The 14,832-nt window shown below is 39.6% G+C and overlaps 1 protein-coding gene across 1 annotated transcript in view; it reads left to right on the top strand.

Annotated features, from left to right (window-relative positions):
• The window catches only part of CMYA5 (cardiomyopathy associated 5), a 91,941-nt gene that overhangs the window by 63,491 nt on the left and 13,618 nt on the right, over nucleotides 1–14,832 (top strand). Inside the window, exons 8-9 of the mRNA XM_058728703.1 lie at nucleotides 3,169–3,315; nucleotides 4,407–4,554. Of these exons, the coding sequence (XP_058584686.1) occupies nucleotides 3,169–3,315; nucleotides 4,407–4,554 (295 nt within the window). The remainder of the gene's footprint in view (nucleotides 1–3,168; nucleotides 3,316–4,406; nucleotides 4,555–14,832) is intronic.

Raw genomic sequence — 14,832 nt, 5'->3', positions numbered from 1 at the left:
ACCATTTTGCAGGGGAGAAATGAGCCATATATAGGACAGTGTCCTCCATAATAATTGTAGCACAAATGTAGGATTAGATGTCATGGTTGGCAGTTTCTCAGATCCATCTTGATAAAAGCTGCAAACAAACCATAAAGGTTAGAGTTCACAATTCTTGAGGCATGGGCTTTGAAAAATGTGCTTTGCTCATGTTCCCGATTAATATGCAGAGAGAAGTGAAAGTGCTTAGTAGGGTGAATGTATGATACATCTTTAGAGCCTCTGTAAATATCTCTCTGTTCAGTAGGACTTCTTTTTTCTTTCTTTCTTTTTTTTTTTTTTTTTTTTTGTTGTTGTTTTTGAGAGAGAGAGAGAGAAAGTGTGAGCAGGGGAGGGGCAGAGAGAGAGGGAGACACAGAATCTGAAGCAGGCTCCCAGCTCTGAGCTGTCAGCACAGGGCATGACACGGGGCTCAAACTCAGGAACCATGAGATCATGACCCGAGCCGAAGTTGGGCTCTTAACCGACTGAGCCATCCAGGCACCTCTGTTCAGTAGGAGTTCTAATAAGACCTGGAAACCAGACACTTTGAGGTTGTACTTCCTGATGAATCAGAGCTGGGTGTGCTGGCATTCTATATTGCTTGTTGAAGACAGACCCACATTTTTTGGAAAACAGAGGAGCACACGACAGGATGGACATGCTATTCCAAAACTCAGGAGCCCAATTTGTAATGAGGAATGAATTTTATTATATTTCACTGTTACCAAGATTTAAGTTTTTTGAGATGTCATGTGATACATATTTAAATTAGAAAAAAGTTAAAAAAAATTTACAAAGGCAACCATAGACATAGTGTGAAGTTGGCTAAGTTTGTCAGTTAAGGACTCTTTATTTTACTGGTGACCTATGACCACATACAACATGAGATAAGTGTTATCCCCATTGGCAAATAAGAAAACTGATGTGAGGTTAAGTAATTTTCCGAAGGCCACACAACTTGTACATGACAGGGGTAGGACTCAAGCACAAACCTTTGAGACTCCAAAGCTTATGTTTTTGTCTGCTTGTCTCTGGGTTTGTCTTGTTATTCCACACTTCTTCTTCCTCTGTATCTAGCTGCATACGTCACGGACCTTCGTGACTGTCCAAGACTCCTCTTAACAATGATTTATTGATTGCCTGAAGTGCTTTTTTTTCTTAGTACTTCACCTCCCGATCTGCCCCAGCCCCCAAACACTTACCTGTCCTGTGTCTCATCTATTCACCGCCTTGAAATCTGCAGATGCCCGTTAGCTAATCTGGTGATCTATACTGTGATGCCATGCTCTGTGTAGGGTCTCCAGCAATGTATGTTATGTGCGTTATTAAAAGTACTGGGGCAATGGAACTCAGCCCAAGAGGATGATTCCACTGAAAACTGTAGCCACAGTTTCTAGGATGTGGGGGAAATGTTTTTCACTGTACAAGTCCTTCTAAGATTCTTTAAACCAAACTTTCTGTCCAGAAAGAAGAGCTCATTGGGACAGAAAGATGCAATTAAATAAATGGAGTTGAAGAGTTCCTAAATTTCCTTTAAAAGTAAATGATCTGGGCTTCTTAACTGGGGGAGTTTTGAAGATGTGATTTTCAAGAGTAATCAGGGAGGATAACTAAAATTATCAGGGCTAATTCAAACAAGAAAATAATTCTTTAAAAAATTTTTTTTGAACATTTATTTATTTTTGAGACAGAGAGAGACAGAGCATGAACGGGGGAGGGTCAGAGAGAGAGGGAGACACAGCATGTGAAACAGGCTCCAGGCTCTGAGCAGTCAGCACAGAGCCCGATGAGGGGCTCGAACTCACAGACAGCGAGATCGTGACCTGAGCCGAAGCCGGACGCTCAACCGACTGAGCCACCCAGGCGCCCCGAAAATAATTCTTTTTATTTTTATTTTTTTAATTTATTTTTTATTTTTAAAAAAAATTTTTTTTTCAACGTTTTTTATTTATTTTTGGGACAGAGAGAGACAGAGCATGAACGGGGGAGGGGCAGAGAGAGGGAGACACAGAATCGGAAACAGGCTCCAGGCTCCGAGCCATCAGCCCAGAGCCTGACGCGGGGCTCGAACTCACGGACCGCAAGATCGTGACCTGGCTGAAGTCGGACGCTTAACCGACTGCGCCACCCAGGCGCCCCAATAATTCTTTTTATTTTATTTTTTTTTATTATTTTTTTAAAAAATTTTTTTTCAACGCTTTTTATTTATTTTTTGGGACAGAGAGAGACAGAGCATGAACGGGGGAGGGGCAGAGAGAGGGAGACACAGAATCGGAAACAGGCTCCAGGCTCCTAGCCATCAGCCCAGGGCCTGACGCGGGGCTCGAACTCACAGGCCGTGAGATCGTGACCTGGCTGAAGTCGGACGCTTAACCGACTGCGCCACCCAGGCGCCCCCCAATAATTCTTTTTAAAGGAGAAAACATTTCAGTAAGAATAATCAGATTGGCCCAAAGGGGCAGGTGTTCGTAATGGTATCGAGTAATGATACTACTAAAATATTGAGAGTAAAGTGACTTAGAAATTTTAGGAAATGTCTTAATTGACCAAATTACTTTTTAGAATAGTTTGTGACCTATCAAAGTTATTTAAGTATTTCTGTAAGTTGTGGAACTGTCTAGTTGGAAGGATTCTGGAATTCATGAAGAGGAACCAGGATTTGAAACTTTGAAAATTATACTGAATACTAAAATTGTTGACTAATTTGGGAAGTTGCTTTATAACATCATAAATTTGGAAAACATGGGGTTGTCCTTATTTTATTACATGCTCTCCTGAAATATTGGCATTGCTTCTTAAGAATTTTTTGAGAATGTATTACTGAGATTTAAGCTAACATAAACTATGCAATTTTAGTATTTGCTATTGAACTACATTACTTTAATTGTGGCAGATGAAGTTCATATCTTATTAATATCCTATTATTTTCTGTAAGTGTTCACATGTAATACGGCATCATTCTAAATGTCTCTTTTTAGCATGCTCTTGTTTTCTTAGGTATTTGAAAATACTAGCTATCACCTAATGATATCTGTAAGTTTATCAGTTTGAATTTTCCACTGAAAATAGTAGACCAATTCTTCTAGTAGCTAATTTCCAATTAACTTTAGAAGACACCCTAAAGTTTATAATTGTGTTTTGTGCTAGACTTGGTGGAAGAATACAGATTGACAGTGAAAGAAAGCTACTGCATTTTTGAAGATCTGGAACCTGGCCGTTGCTATCAAGTGTGGGTAATGGCTGTGAACTTCACTGGATGTAGTCTGCCGAGCGAAAGGGCAGTTTTTAGAACAGGTAAAGAAATATTAAGGGGGTGTCGGGAGGCAATTTTCAATTCTTCATAGATTACTAAGATCAACCTATAAGCATTTATTAAGCACCTATAGTGTGCTAGGTGTTGTGCCGTGGTGAGTACACAATGATGAGTAAAACTGGGCTCCTGTTCTCAAGAAGCTTGCTGTCAAGTGCGAGAGATAAAACAAAACAAAATATCATAAAAATTGTGGTAAGGGTCATGATCTATTTATGTACAAGTTATTGTGAAAACACTCCAGAGAAGTACTCAAGAGAGCCTGGGACAGGGGCAGGTTTAGGAATGTCTCCTTAGAATTGATGCCTAAATGGAACCCTTTGAAGGATCAGTTAAAGGAGTATATTCCATTTATAGAAAACATATGAGCAGAGGCATCAAGGTAAGAAAAAGTATGGAGTGTGCAGGGCACTACAAGAAGTTTAGAATTATTTCTTTGACTTAAAAACGAGGAGAGGAAAGATGTGAGGTGACAAAGGCTAGTGTATGGGGGCCATGTTTGCTAAGGTAAGATTGGGCTTCATCGTATGGGTACTAGGAGCCCCAAAAGGTTTTTCAGCAATGATATTCAACAGGGAATGCATCCCATGATGGAATCTTTTCACTGAAGGCTGCCGTGGGTGTGGCATAAGCCAGGTTTGCATCACCTTTAAGATCATTCTAACTACTTGAGGGCGAGAAATGACTCACTCCCACCATTTTATTCTTTTTTCTTGCCTCCTAAAATAAGTATTTATTGAGTACCTACTGAAGGCAAGATTATGGCTAACTTGTGTGAAGGGAGACAGACAAGAATCTGTATTGTAATTTGCTTGTAGATGTATAAAAAAACTGTTGAGATTTATAGGAAGCTAATATTAGAGGCTCTCTGGGGATGGGTGAAAACTGTACAGTTTGGAAGGCAGAGGTGGGAGGGGGACTTTTCATTATATATATTATCTTTTGGGCTTTCAACCAAGAATGTATTTTTTAATCAAAAATTAAAATGAAACCATGCCCAAGCACTCTTCCCAGGGTACGAGGGAAGCAGAGCTGATGTTGATTGTTCCATGATTGCTTTGGTTCTCTCTTGCAGCACCCTCCACCCCTGTAATCCGCGCCGAGGACTGTACTGTGTGTTGGAACACAGCCACCATCCGATGGCGGCCTGCCAACCTGGAGGCCACTGAGACCTACACTCTGGAGTACTGCAGACAGCACTCTCCCGAGGGTGAGGGCCTGAGGTAAGGATCTTTTCCACAGGGAGAGCCCAGGGTGCCTGGAACTCAGCTCAAGGTCCTAACCTAACTGAGCTTCTGCCTAGAGAGGGAGAAGAGCTTCCTAACATCCTGCTGAGCTCATTAAGCTGTTGACTTGATTTGCAACTCCATCACTATATTCGTCAATGAACTCCAAGTTTGTAATAAAACACATGCTACAATGTAGAATAATAACTCCCTTGTAAGAAAAATGTATGCAAATTTTAATAAGATAGAACATTCTTTGAGGTATATTTAACTTGAGTCGTTAGACAGGATTTATGCATATTTCATACATTTTTTAGTAGTTATATCAGAATAGATACACCTAACTCAGGAAACTAATAGTGAGCTTATATATAATGTAAATCTGTGTCTCCATGATGTATTGGTAATATAAAGGAGCTAATTATATATATGTATATATACATATGTGTATATATGTGTATATATATAATATGTATATGTATACATATGTATATGTGTGTGTGTATATATATTATATATATAATATATCTATATACATATGTATATGTGTGTGTGTATATATTATATATATTACATATATATAATTACAGAGACATACCTGCCTCTCCAAGAGCAAGAAGGATCTAAAAAAATTTTTCCAGGAAAAAAAGAAATGGCAAGCTCTCTCACTAAACTTATAAAGCTTTAAATTTGTTAATAAAGGGGTATGCATCCTGGGGGCATTTGGTAAATGTTAATTTATTTAATGAGGTGGTGATTTCTTAGACTCCCATCCATGGCAATAGAGCAAGTTCACATTCCATGATGTGTATTCAGATCTTTATTATTAATGCTCATATTTTAATAGAGACACTTTTAGCTTGTTTTCATTTATTTATCTTTTTGAAATGTTTATTTAAAAAAATTTTTAATGTTTATTTATTATTATTGAGAGACAGAGAGAGACAGAGCATGAGCATGAGAGGGACAGAGAGAGGGGGAGACACAGGATCAGAAACAGGCTCCAGGCTCTGAGCTGTCAGCACAGAGCCCAACGTGGGTCTCGAACTCACAAACTGCAAGATCATGACCTGAGCCGAAGCCAGATGCTTAACTGACTGAGCCACCCAGGCGCCCCTGAAATGTTTATTTATTTTTGACAGAGAGAGAGAGGGCACAAGTTGGGGAGGGGCAGAGAGAGAGAGGGGGATCAGAAGTAGGCTCCGCACTGTCAGCAGTGAGCCCGATGTGGAGCTCAAACCCACAAACTGTGAGATCATGACCTGAGCCGAAGTCAGATGCTTAACCAACTGAGCCACCAAGCACCCCTAGCTTGTTTTTAAAACAAAGTTTACTGAAATAAATTATTTTGGTAGGATATAAAACTTTGAAATAATAATACAACATTAGGCAGCTTTTTATTAAAGTATATTATTTAAGCTCTTGATTATCTACATGATCAATCAACAACTATTTATTTAGTTATGTAAGGTTTCACACGACTGAGCAATAATCATAGTTTCTTTCAAATATGTGAAGACAGGCTTCACAAAACAATGATCAAACAATGAATTCATGTTGAGTGGGGTATGTATGTGTGGGATGTAGGCATTTCAGCAGATGTGAGAACATAGTAAATGTACATAAAACAACATAGCTGTTAATGTGCCAACTGCTGGATGGCAGACCTCAATAATCAGCAAATAGAGGCGAGGTGAATTCAGCAAATAGAGGCGAGGTGAATTCTGACCACAATGGAGTGGGAGAAGAAGAAATGGGGGCAGGGGGAGTAGGGAGAGAAAGAGACAGAGACAGAGAGATTATAACTGACTTTTATTGAGCATTTACTGTGTGCCAGTCACTGTTTTTGCCTTATTTATTTATTTATTTATTTATTAAACTTTTTTTTAATGTTTATTTATTTTTGAGACAGAGAGAGAGCATAAACGGGGGAGGGGCAGAGAGAGAGGGAGACACAGAATCGGAAGCAGGCTCCAGGCTCCGAGCCATCAGCCCAGAGCCTGACGCGGGGCTCGAACTCACGGACCGCGAGATCGTGACCTGAGCTGAAGTTGGACGCTCAACCGACTGAGCCACCCAGGCGCCCCTGTTTTTGCCTTATTTAATTCTCATAAGAACTCAGAGAAAACAGACTCTGAGAGGGTACTCAGCTAGTGAGTAACAATCAGGATTCAAGCCCCATTTTGTCAGTTGTCAAAGTCCAAGCTAATAATCCCCGTTTAATGTCACCTAGGGGCATCCTGAAACTTCCTGGAACTTCTCCACAAAAAACCCTTGGTGTCATGAGAGCCCCGTATCAGCAGTGCCCAAGTCCCTGGCAACCCCTCCCACTGTTCTCCGCCATCACCTCAGTTCTTTCTGAGGCAAAATCAGACTGTTAAGGAGTGCTCTGAAATGACTCATCCTTGTTATGGCATCTGGCCTCAGCCGACATTTGCATAAATAATAGCACAGTTGGATTCTTAAATCAGCAGGGATCTGGAAACCCTGAGATCTAGTGGCCATCGCACTAAGGGAACTGTGATGTCATCTCATAAATGTGGCTACAGGGAGAAGGAACAGGGGGATGGATGGGGAAATGGCAATCCATTGAGGGCCTCAACATGCCAGGAACTATGCTAAATCTCTTTCAACTCTCTCAAAAATCCTAGGAGGGAGGTGAGGTGATGAACTCCATTAAATGAGATTCAAGAAAGTTAAATAATTTGGCCAAGGTATTAAATGATGGAGTGAGAATTTGGAGTCAGAATTCAGACTCAGATCTGTCTTATTCTCTCCACTAGTTCTAAAACTTGTATTATTATATAGACTGAGTTAGCATACTTCAACTGCCTGACAATAGGGAGTCATTATGTATCTAGAATTTCTTTTTTTTTTTTTTAATTAAAAAAAAATTTTTTTTTAAACGTTTATTTATTTTTGAGACAGAGAGAGACAGAGCATGAATGGGGGAGGGTCAGAGAGAGGGAGACACAGCATCTGAAACAGGCTTCAGGCTCTGAGCTGTCAGCACAGAGCCCGACGCGGGGCTCGAACTCACGGACTATGAGATCATGACCTGAGCCGAAGTCGGCCGCTTTACCGACTGAGCCACCCAGGCGCCCCTAGAATTTCTTTTGACATATGAAAATTATAGATGTAAAGAGAGAATGCAGTATCATTATTCAAACCTTTCCTGACCAATGTTTTTCCTTTCCCTGATCACCCTGGGGGCCTCAAAACAAAACAAAACAAAACAAAAACAAAAAACCAAAATATTCATTTAGTATCAACAATGAATAATACATTCCAAACAAATCCTTCTATCAAAGCCAAAGAAGCCAAAGATGGTTCCATTTGTAAGAAGAAAATGGCCACCCACAAATTTTATTAAGACAAAAGTTGTGCTAATTAAAACATAAGGCTTGTCATTATTTTATTCTGTTTGGGACTTGCTGGTAGGTTCATTCTAATTTTTCTTGTTAAAGGAGAGCCTCTGAGAGGCTGGATAAGCAGATGTTCCTAGTAGTTATAGAACAGTACAGGGATCCTTTGTTATTGAATGGATATAGTCCAGCAAGTTTAAAGTGAAGGGAAATTCCACATTCAGAGCCTTGTTGATAGCTTGGAGCTGTTTTGGAGATGGAACTGTTTTCCAGGTGCTAAAAGATTCCTCAGTGCCAGGAGGTAGAATGGTATGTCCAATCCACAACCCAGAGGGGACTCTCCAGCCTCTGGATCCCTGCTGAGTCTGACAAAAAAATAACTTCTTGAAGCAAGCACACATTTGTTGGCCACAAATCACTACCTTGTTCATTTGCTAAGTCTGTTGCCGATGTACAACATTAGAGACATTCCTCATCAATACAAGAACCCTCAGTGTCTTAAACCCCAGGTTGGCATCAAGAGACTGCAATAACTCATTTTTAATTTCAGATGCCCAGAGCTGCAAAACTCATTTGTATTTCTCTTGGTTCTCCAACTTAAGAGTTGAGAGGAAAGGAAAAGTGGTCATGTGCCATAATCTTTTGACTATCTGGTGCTTACAACTACCTTGAAAGTATTCCTTACAAGGTCTGATGGATCAAAACTATACAACATTATGAACTATTTAACTATGATCTGTATTATTGCATCTCTAAGATAACAACTGTACACAGCTAGTCAGATAGTAGAATTGATAAACAAACTTAAAACTTGATCACCTCTAGTCAAAATGCAAACAATCCCTACTGTTCCATTCTATTAGAACCACATTCTTCACTTCGGTTCTCTGTACAGCAGTACATAATTAAAGTTATTTTTGTCTTGGAAAGAACAGTAAGCCAAGAGTTATCTGATCCCACTCACTTGTTGTCTCCATGAAGGGATCATTATGTAAATTTGCAGCCTCAGTGTCTGGGACACTATCTGGCATATTGTAAGTACTCAATAAATATGTGTTACCTGAATGGGTTAATATCAATTAGCACTGAACACGTAATACTGATACCAACAAGAAAAGTTAGGCCAGATTTGAGGATAATCTCTTACTCAAAATGGGAACAAAATAACCTGTGCTGAAAAGTAGCACAGAATGGTGAATGAATTAATTTTAGTGCTTGGGTGCTTAGCTAGGAGATAAGACCAGCCTAGTTCATGGTCTAGAAACTATTTAATGGATCACTCTATGGCACTTATAATCTTGTTTAGCCATTGGTCACATAACCTTTTCATTGGTTCTGTGTTCTATCCAAAAATCTTATGCTAAACCAGATCCAAAAATTGATACAGAGGTCACTGTTGGGGAGTAAATGGGATCAAAGATTCCTTCTTTTTGATGTGGTGTGTTTGGGTGAGGATGGGCAACTTATCTGTGTAGATATTCAATAAAGTTCTGTTAAATGAATGAATGAGTGAATGAATGAGGGGAGTAGCCAGCCTCCTTCTGGCCTTGCCACCATCAGGTCATCTAGCTGGCTAGAGTCTCTGGTACAGTAGAGAGGGAAGACTAAAGCGAATTGAGAACTAAATGAGTTCATGTCTCTTTCTCACCTTCAATTTCTGAAGAGACAGATAGCCTTAAAGGCTCTGGTCTGGAGTAGGAAGAGAAGTTGAAAGGAAATGAAAAGAATGGAGAAAAGGATGAGTAACATGAACGCACACACACACAGGGAAGGCATTGATTACCCTTTAGACTGGGGAATCTGATTTTTGTTGCCAGAACAGAAGGACCTGCATCTTCAGACCTGCATTCATTCTCCCAGTATGATGGCCTCTAAATGTTCCAATTTAAGACTAAAGGTGCTGGGCGAACTCTTACAGTGAGTGTTTGAATGGAGTGAGCCTACTGAGCCCCCAAGTTCCATGACGTGGTATCTGAAATAGCCAAGCAATTGCCTCCATTCCGTAATCCTCACAGAAAACACATTTGCATATTTTTGTGTGTGGGCATCATGGCTGGGTCCCAGCAGTCGGCCCCTGTTGGGATTGGGAGGTGGGCGGGAGTGACAATCCCCGGCTTGTGTGTGGGGGCTGAGGGAGCTCCTACTCACCCTTTCCTGTTTTTCTTTGAATGCTCTCCTCAGGTTGGGTGGGCTCAAAACACTTTCAAAAATTTTCCACCGCTCGGCTGTTTCCTCAGCTGTTCTGTCTCTCCTGTGTGGAGAGAAGTCAGCAGAACTGTGGGTGGAGGAGGGAAAACTGAGAGAAATATAGTACAGGGATTAGCTGTGTAGGCTGTGCAGAGAGAAGCTGTGTACTGAATGACAAATCTGTGAGACTCAATACACCACAAAAGTAGTTGGTAGTGAACTTCCTGCCCCTTCCCCTGCCACCCTGGCTGTGGCTATAGGGTGGAGAAATCCTCCCTGGGTCCCCCTCCCCAGAAGCATCCCCAGGGTGAGCTGGGGTCTGGGTGCTGGGCCTGTAAACTCATGTTCCTCCTGCTTCCAGCATTCAGGGCCACACATGGTGGGGCAGGAACAGAATTGTCTCTCATGGTTGGGTTTTCTAGCTGGGGACAGCTGCCACTCTGTATAATAAGGACAAATAGGGGCGAGTTTTCTAATGAACTTAGTACCTGAATAGGATATGAAGAATCCCAGCATTTCTTTCTTTTTAAAAAAACTTTGTACCAAATTTTCGGCTGGATAGGTGATGACCAATTGTCAACAGCAAATGATTTGACCTTCAAATCATTGACTTCCTCCTCCTGGAGGAGGCAGTTATTCCTGCTCCAAGCTTGCTTCACAGGGTGATAGGAGGATCATTGACATGAACGGACCAAAATTTATTGAGTATTTAAGAGCTAATAGCCAATGTTTACATGGTATTGTTTTCCTGACCCAGGTAATATCTCTCAGCAAGGAGCACTTGGGAGAGTGAGTTATGGGATGATTCCCACTCCCTTACCCAGGATTCTTGGCATTTAGCTTTTCCTAAAAGAAATCTTTCTTCCCAAATGAATCTAATTAACTTTGATCATTTACAATCCTATACACCTCCTGGTTGTATAGTAAAACCTCAATCAATGAAAACCCAGACTGTTCCTTCACTTCTACCTTATGTTCTGTCAATTTCCAAAAGGATTCAAGTTGTTCACTATAAAAGACCTAGACATAATAGAACGACTAGAAACAATCATGTAAGAACAAGAGCCAGATCATGCAGGGGTGAGGAGATTGTATCAGAAAGTACAGGTTAAGAACAGTAGCTCAATGGAACATAAAATTTCAATCTGAACTTCCTGGTAGCTAAGGTGAAAACAAGAGAGGGGGAGACAGCAAGAGGGAGAAAGAGATTACATAACTCGTCTTTTTATAAAAAGGAAGCATAACATTTCACTAAGAGACAATTATATTTCTTGACATTCAGCTCTAAGATGAATTTTTCATGTAGATCTTTATATAAGGGCTATTGAACAAGATAATAGTGATTGTCTTTAAGAGCAGTTTTACAAAAATTGCAAAAACATTGCCGATGTAATCATTTTTTAAACAAGGTCTGAAAATGTAATGTTAAATCACCATTCCAGGTGGGTGGTGCTATAGGGACCTCAAGTAATTGTCTACATATGTGGGCTTAAAGTGGTTAAGGAAAATTTAGAGAATCCAGAGGAATGGATGTTACTAGACTCCTGGGCTTCTCTGCCTGAAATAGAAATGCTATCATTCAGGCTTTGGAGGGGAACTACAGAGAAAACAAAAATCCAGGATCCTTCTGCTGGAATCCTTTGGCTCACTTAGATTTTTGTGAGAAATCTAATTACAGGAGAGCCTGAGTCCCAAGGTTGGCAGTGTTCAGCCCTCGTGTTCCTACGCTATTATGAATAGTGATGTTTAGTTAACACTGAATCTCATAATGTCCTCATTTATCAAAAGAAAAATGGTCCTGCTCAAAAATTTTTATTTTACCAAGTTAAAAAAAAATCCATATATAAAGAATTTTCTTCTTAATCCTGATTTAACTAAAGTTTTTCATCTTAAAACAGAAAGTTCCATGTTTATACAGTTTAGGTTTTTAAAATGGCTTCCAACAGCAAAAGTTAGTTCTTGCATTTAATGTTGCTTATGTTCTCATGGATTTTTCTTCTTTTTCCTATTTATCCCTCCCATCCCATCTCATCCCACTCTATCTTATGAGTATGTTTTCCAAACCTAACTGATCATAAAAATCAACTGGGTTGCTTGTAAAAGCTTAGATTCACAGGCCTCCTTAAGAAATTCCAATTCAGAAGGTCTAATGTGTCTGGGCAGGTCTGGGAAACACTACTAGCTGGCCCCCTAGGGCCCAGCCGTGTGCTCTGTTCACAGTTCACATGAAATGGTGTTGACTGACTGGCTGAATGTTGGTGCGGCCAACAGGAATGCTAGCAAGAACCCACTGTGTTTTTAACAAACAATTTGTACTTAGCCATCTGTTGTGCACTGCCGTGACAGCACCATCCGTAGGCTGCTTCCAGGAGTAATGGCACTGGATTCCTCCATATTGTTTGTACACATGCCGCCCCCCTCTGCCGGGGAGAAAACATGCTAAGTCTAGGTGTTAGACACGGCAATGCAGAGGCAGTCACTCCTCAGTATTACCAGCCCCTCAGGTTCCCTAAAGCACACATACACTCCTTTCTTCCATCCCACACAAATTGTTGAATTATCGAATTCCTAGAGAAGCTACTATACAAAATTCAAATTAACACGTGTTCTGCAAACACATTCAACCAACTCCTGAGCTTGTAATATAGCTCTAAAAGTAAATTATTTAATTAATTTTGGATAATATCCAAATGGTACAAAATTCAAAAGATACAAAGGGATACAGTGAAAATTAAGTCTCCTTTCTATTTATCTGTCACCTACTCAATTCTTCTCCCTGGAGGCAACTACTCTTACCTGATTCATATTTATCCTTTCAGATGTATGTATACAAACATCTCTATATTTTTGCAACCAATGGTAGCATACTATAGATATTTCTACCACCCTTGCTTTTCTTATTTAAAAACATTTCTTGGTGAGTATCCTGTACCAATAGATATGGAACTGTCTCAATTTTAAGAACAATTCCATTATATTCTGGTTTAAGAATATAATTTAATTTATTTAACCAACTGAAAGGTACTTAAGTTGTTTCCATTTTCTTGCTATCACAAACAATGCTGCAGAAAAAACCTTATCATATATCATTTCACACGTGTACCAGAATATCTGTAATTCCTAGAAATACAATGACTGGGTTACCTGGGTGGCTCATTTGGTTAAGCATCCAACTCTTGATTTCACTCAAGTCATAATCTCATGGTTTGTGAGATTGAGCCCCACATGGGTCTCTGTGCTGACAGCATGGAGCCTGCTTGGAATTCTCTCTCTCCTTCTCTCTCTGCCCCTCCCCTGCATGGGTACACACACTCTCGCTCTCTCTTTCTCTCAAAATAAATAAACATTGAAAAAACTCTTTAGAAATAGAATGACTGGATAGAGGTTTTACATTTTGAATTTTGATAGATATTACCAAACTGTTTACGTAGAGGTTGTGGCTGTGATACACAGGCTAGAAGCATACAAAAAGAGTGCTTTGTTATTCATATCCTAGCCTGCATAGGGTATGATAAAACTTTTGATCTTTGACAACTTGATAGGTAGAAGATAGAATCTTATTAAAGTTTCAGTGTGCATTACTATTAATAGGTTGAACATCATTTCATATGTTTTGGAGCCATGTACTTTCTCTCCTGTGAACTATTCATTTCCTTTGCCTATTTTTTTTTCCTGTTGGACTGTAGTTTTTTCCTTATTGATTTGTAGAAGTTCTTTGGTTTTTAAAGAACATTAGTACTCACCTACAACATGGGTTGCTAATTTCTTTTGAAGGTTTTTTGCCATGCATAATTCTTAAATTGATTTGTAGTTGATATTCAATATTATATTAGGTTCAGGCATATGACATAGTGATTTAATATGTATCTACCTTATGAAGTGATCACAATAAATGTAGCTATCATCTTTTAGCATACAAAGTTATTACATACTATTAACATACTATTAACTGTACTAACATACAGTATTCCCAATACTGTACCTTGTATCCTCATATCTTATTTTATAAGTAGAAGTTTGTATCTTTTAATCCCCTTCTCCTATATCACCCATCCCCCCACCCCTCTCCCCTCTGGCAACCACCAGATGGTTCTCTGTATTTATGAGTCTGTTTCTGTTTTGTTTGCTCATTTTTCTTTGGATTCCACATATAAGTGAAATCATATGGTATTTGTCTTTGTCTGACTTTGCATTGTTTCACTTAGCATTATACCTTCTAGGTCCATCCATGTTGTTACAAATGGCAAGATTTTGTTCTTTTTTATAGCTGAGTATTATTCCATTGTGAGATAGGTCTCTAGGCCTAGATATAGAAATATCTCACATCTTCTTTAATCCATTGATGGACCCTTAGGTTGTTTCCATTTCTTGGCTATTGTAAATAATGTTGCAGTGAACATGGGGATGCAGGTATCTTTTTAAGTTAGTGTTTTCATATTCTTTGGATAAATACCCAGCAGTGAAATTGCTAGATGATATGGTTGCTCTGTTTTTAATTTTTTGAGGACTCTCCGTACTGTCTTCCACAGTGGCTGCACCATTTTGCATTCCCACCAACAGTACACAAGGGTTCCCTTTTCTCCACATTCTTGCCAATGGTTGTTACTTCTTATCTTTTTGATAATAGCTATTCTAACAGGTGTGAGGTGCCATGTATTGTGGTTTTGACTGATGTCTCTGTGGTGATGAATCATGTTGCATATGCCATGTATACCTTTTGATA

The sequence above is a fragment of the Neofelis nebulosa genome, chromosome 1, assembly GCF_028018385.1.
Source record: "Neofelis nebulosa isolate mNeoNeb1 chromosome 1, mNeoNeb1.pri, whole genome shotgun sequence".
Classification (NCBI taxonomy): domain Eukaryota; kingdom Metazoa; phylum Chordata; class Mammalia; order Carnivora; family Felidae; genus Neofelis; species Neofelis nebulosa.
This window is presented reverse-complemented; position numbering and strand designations above follow the sequence as displayed.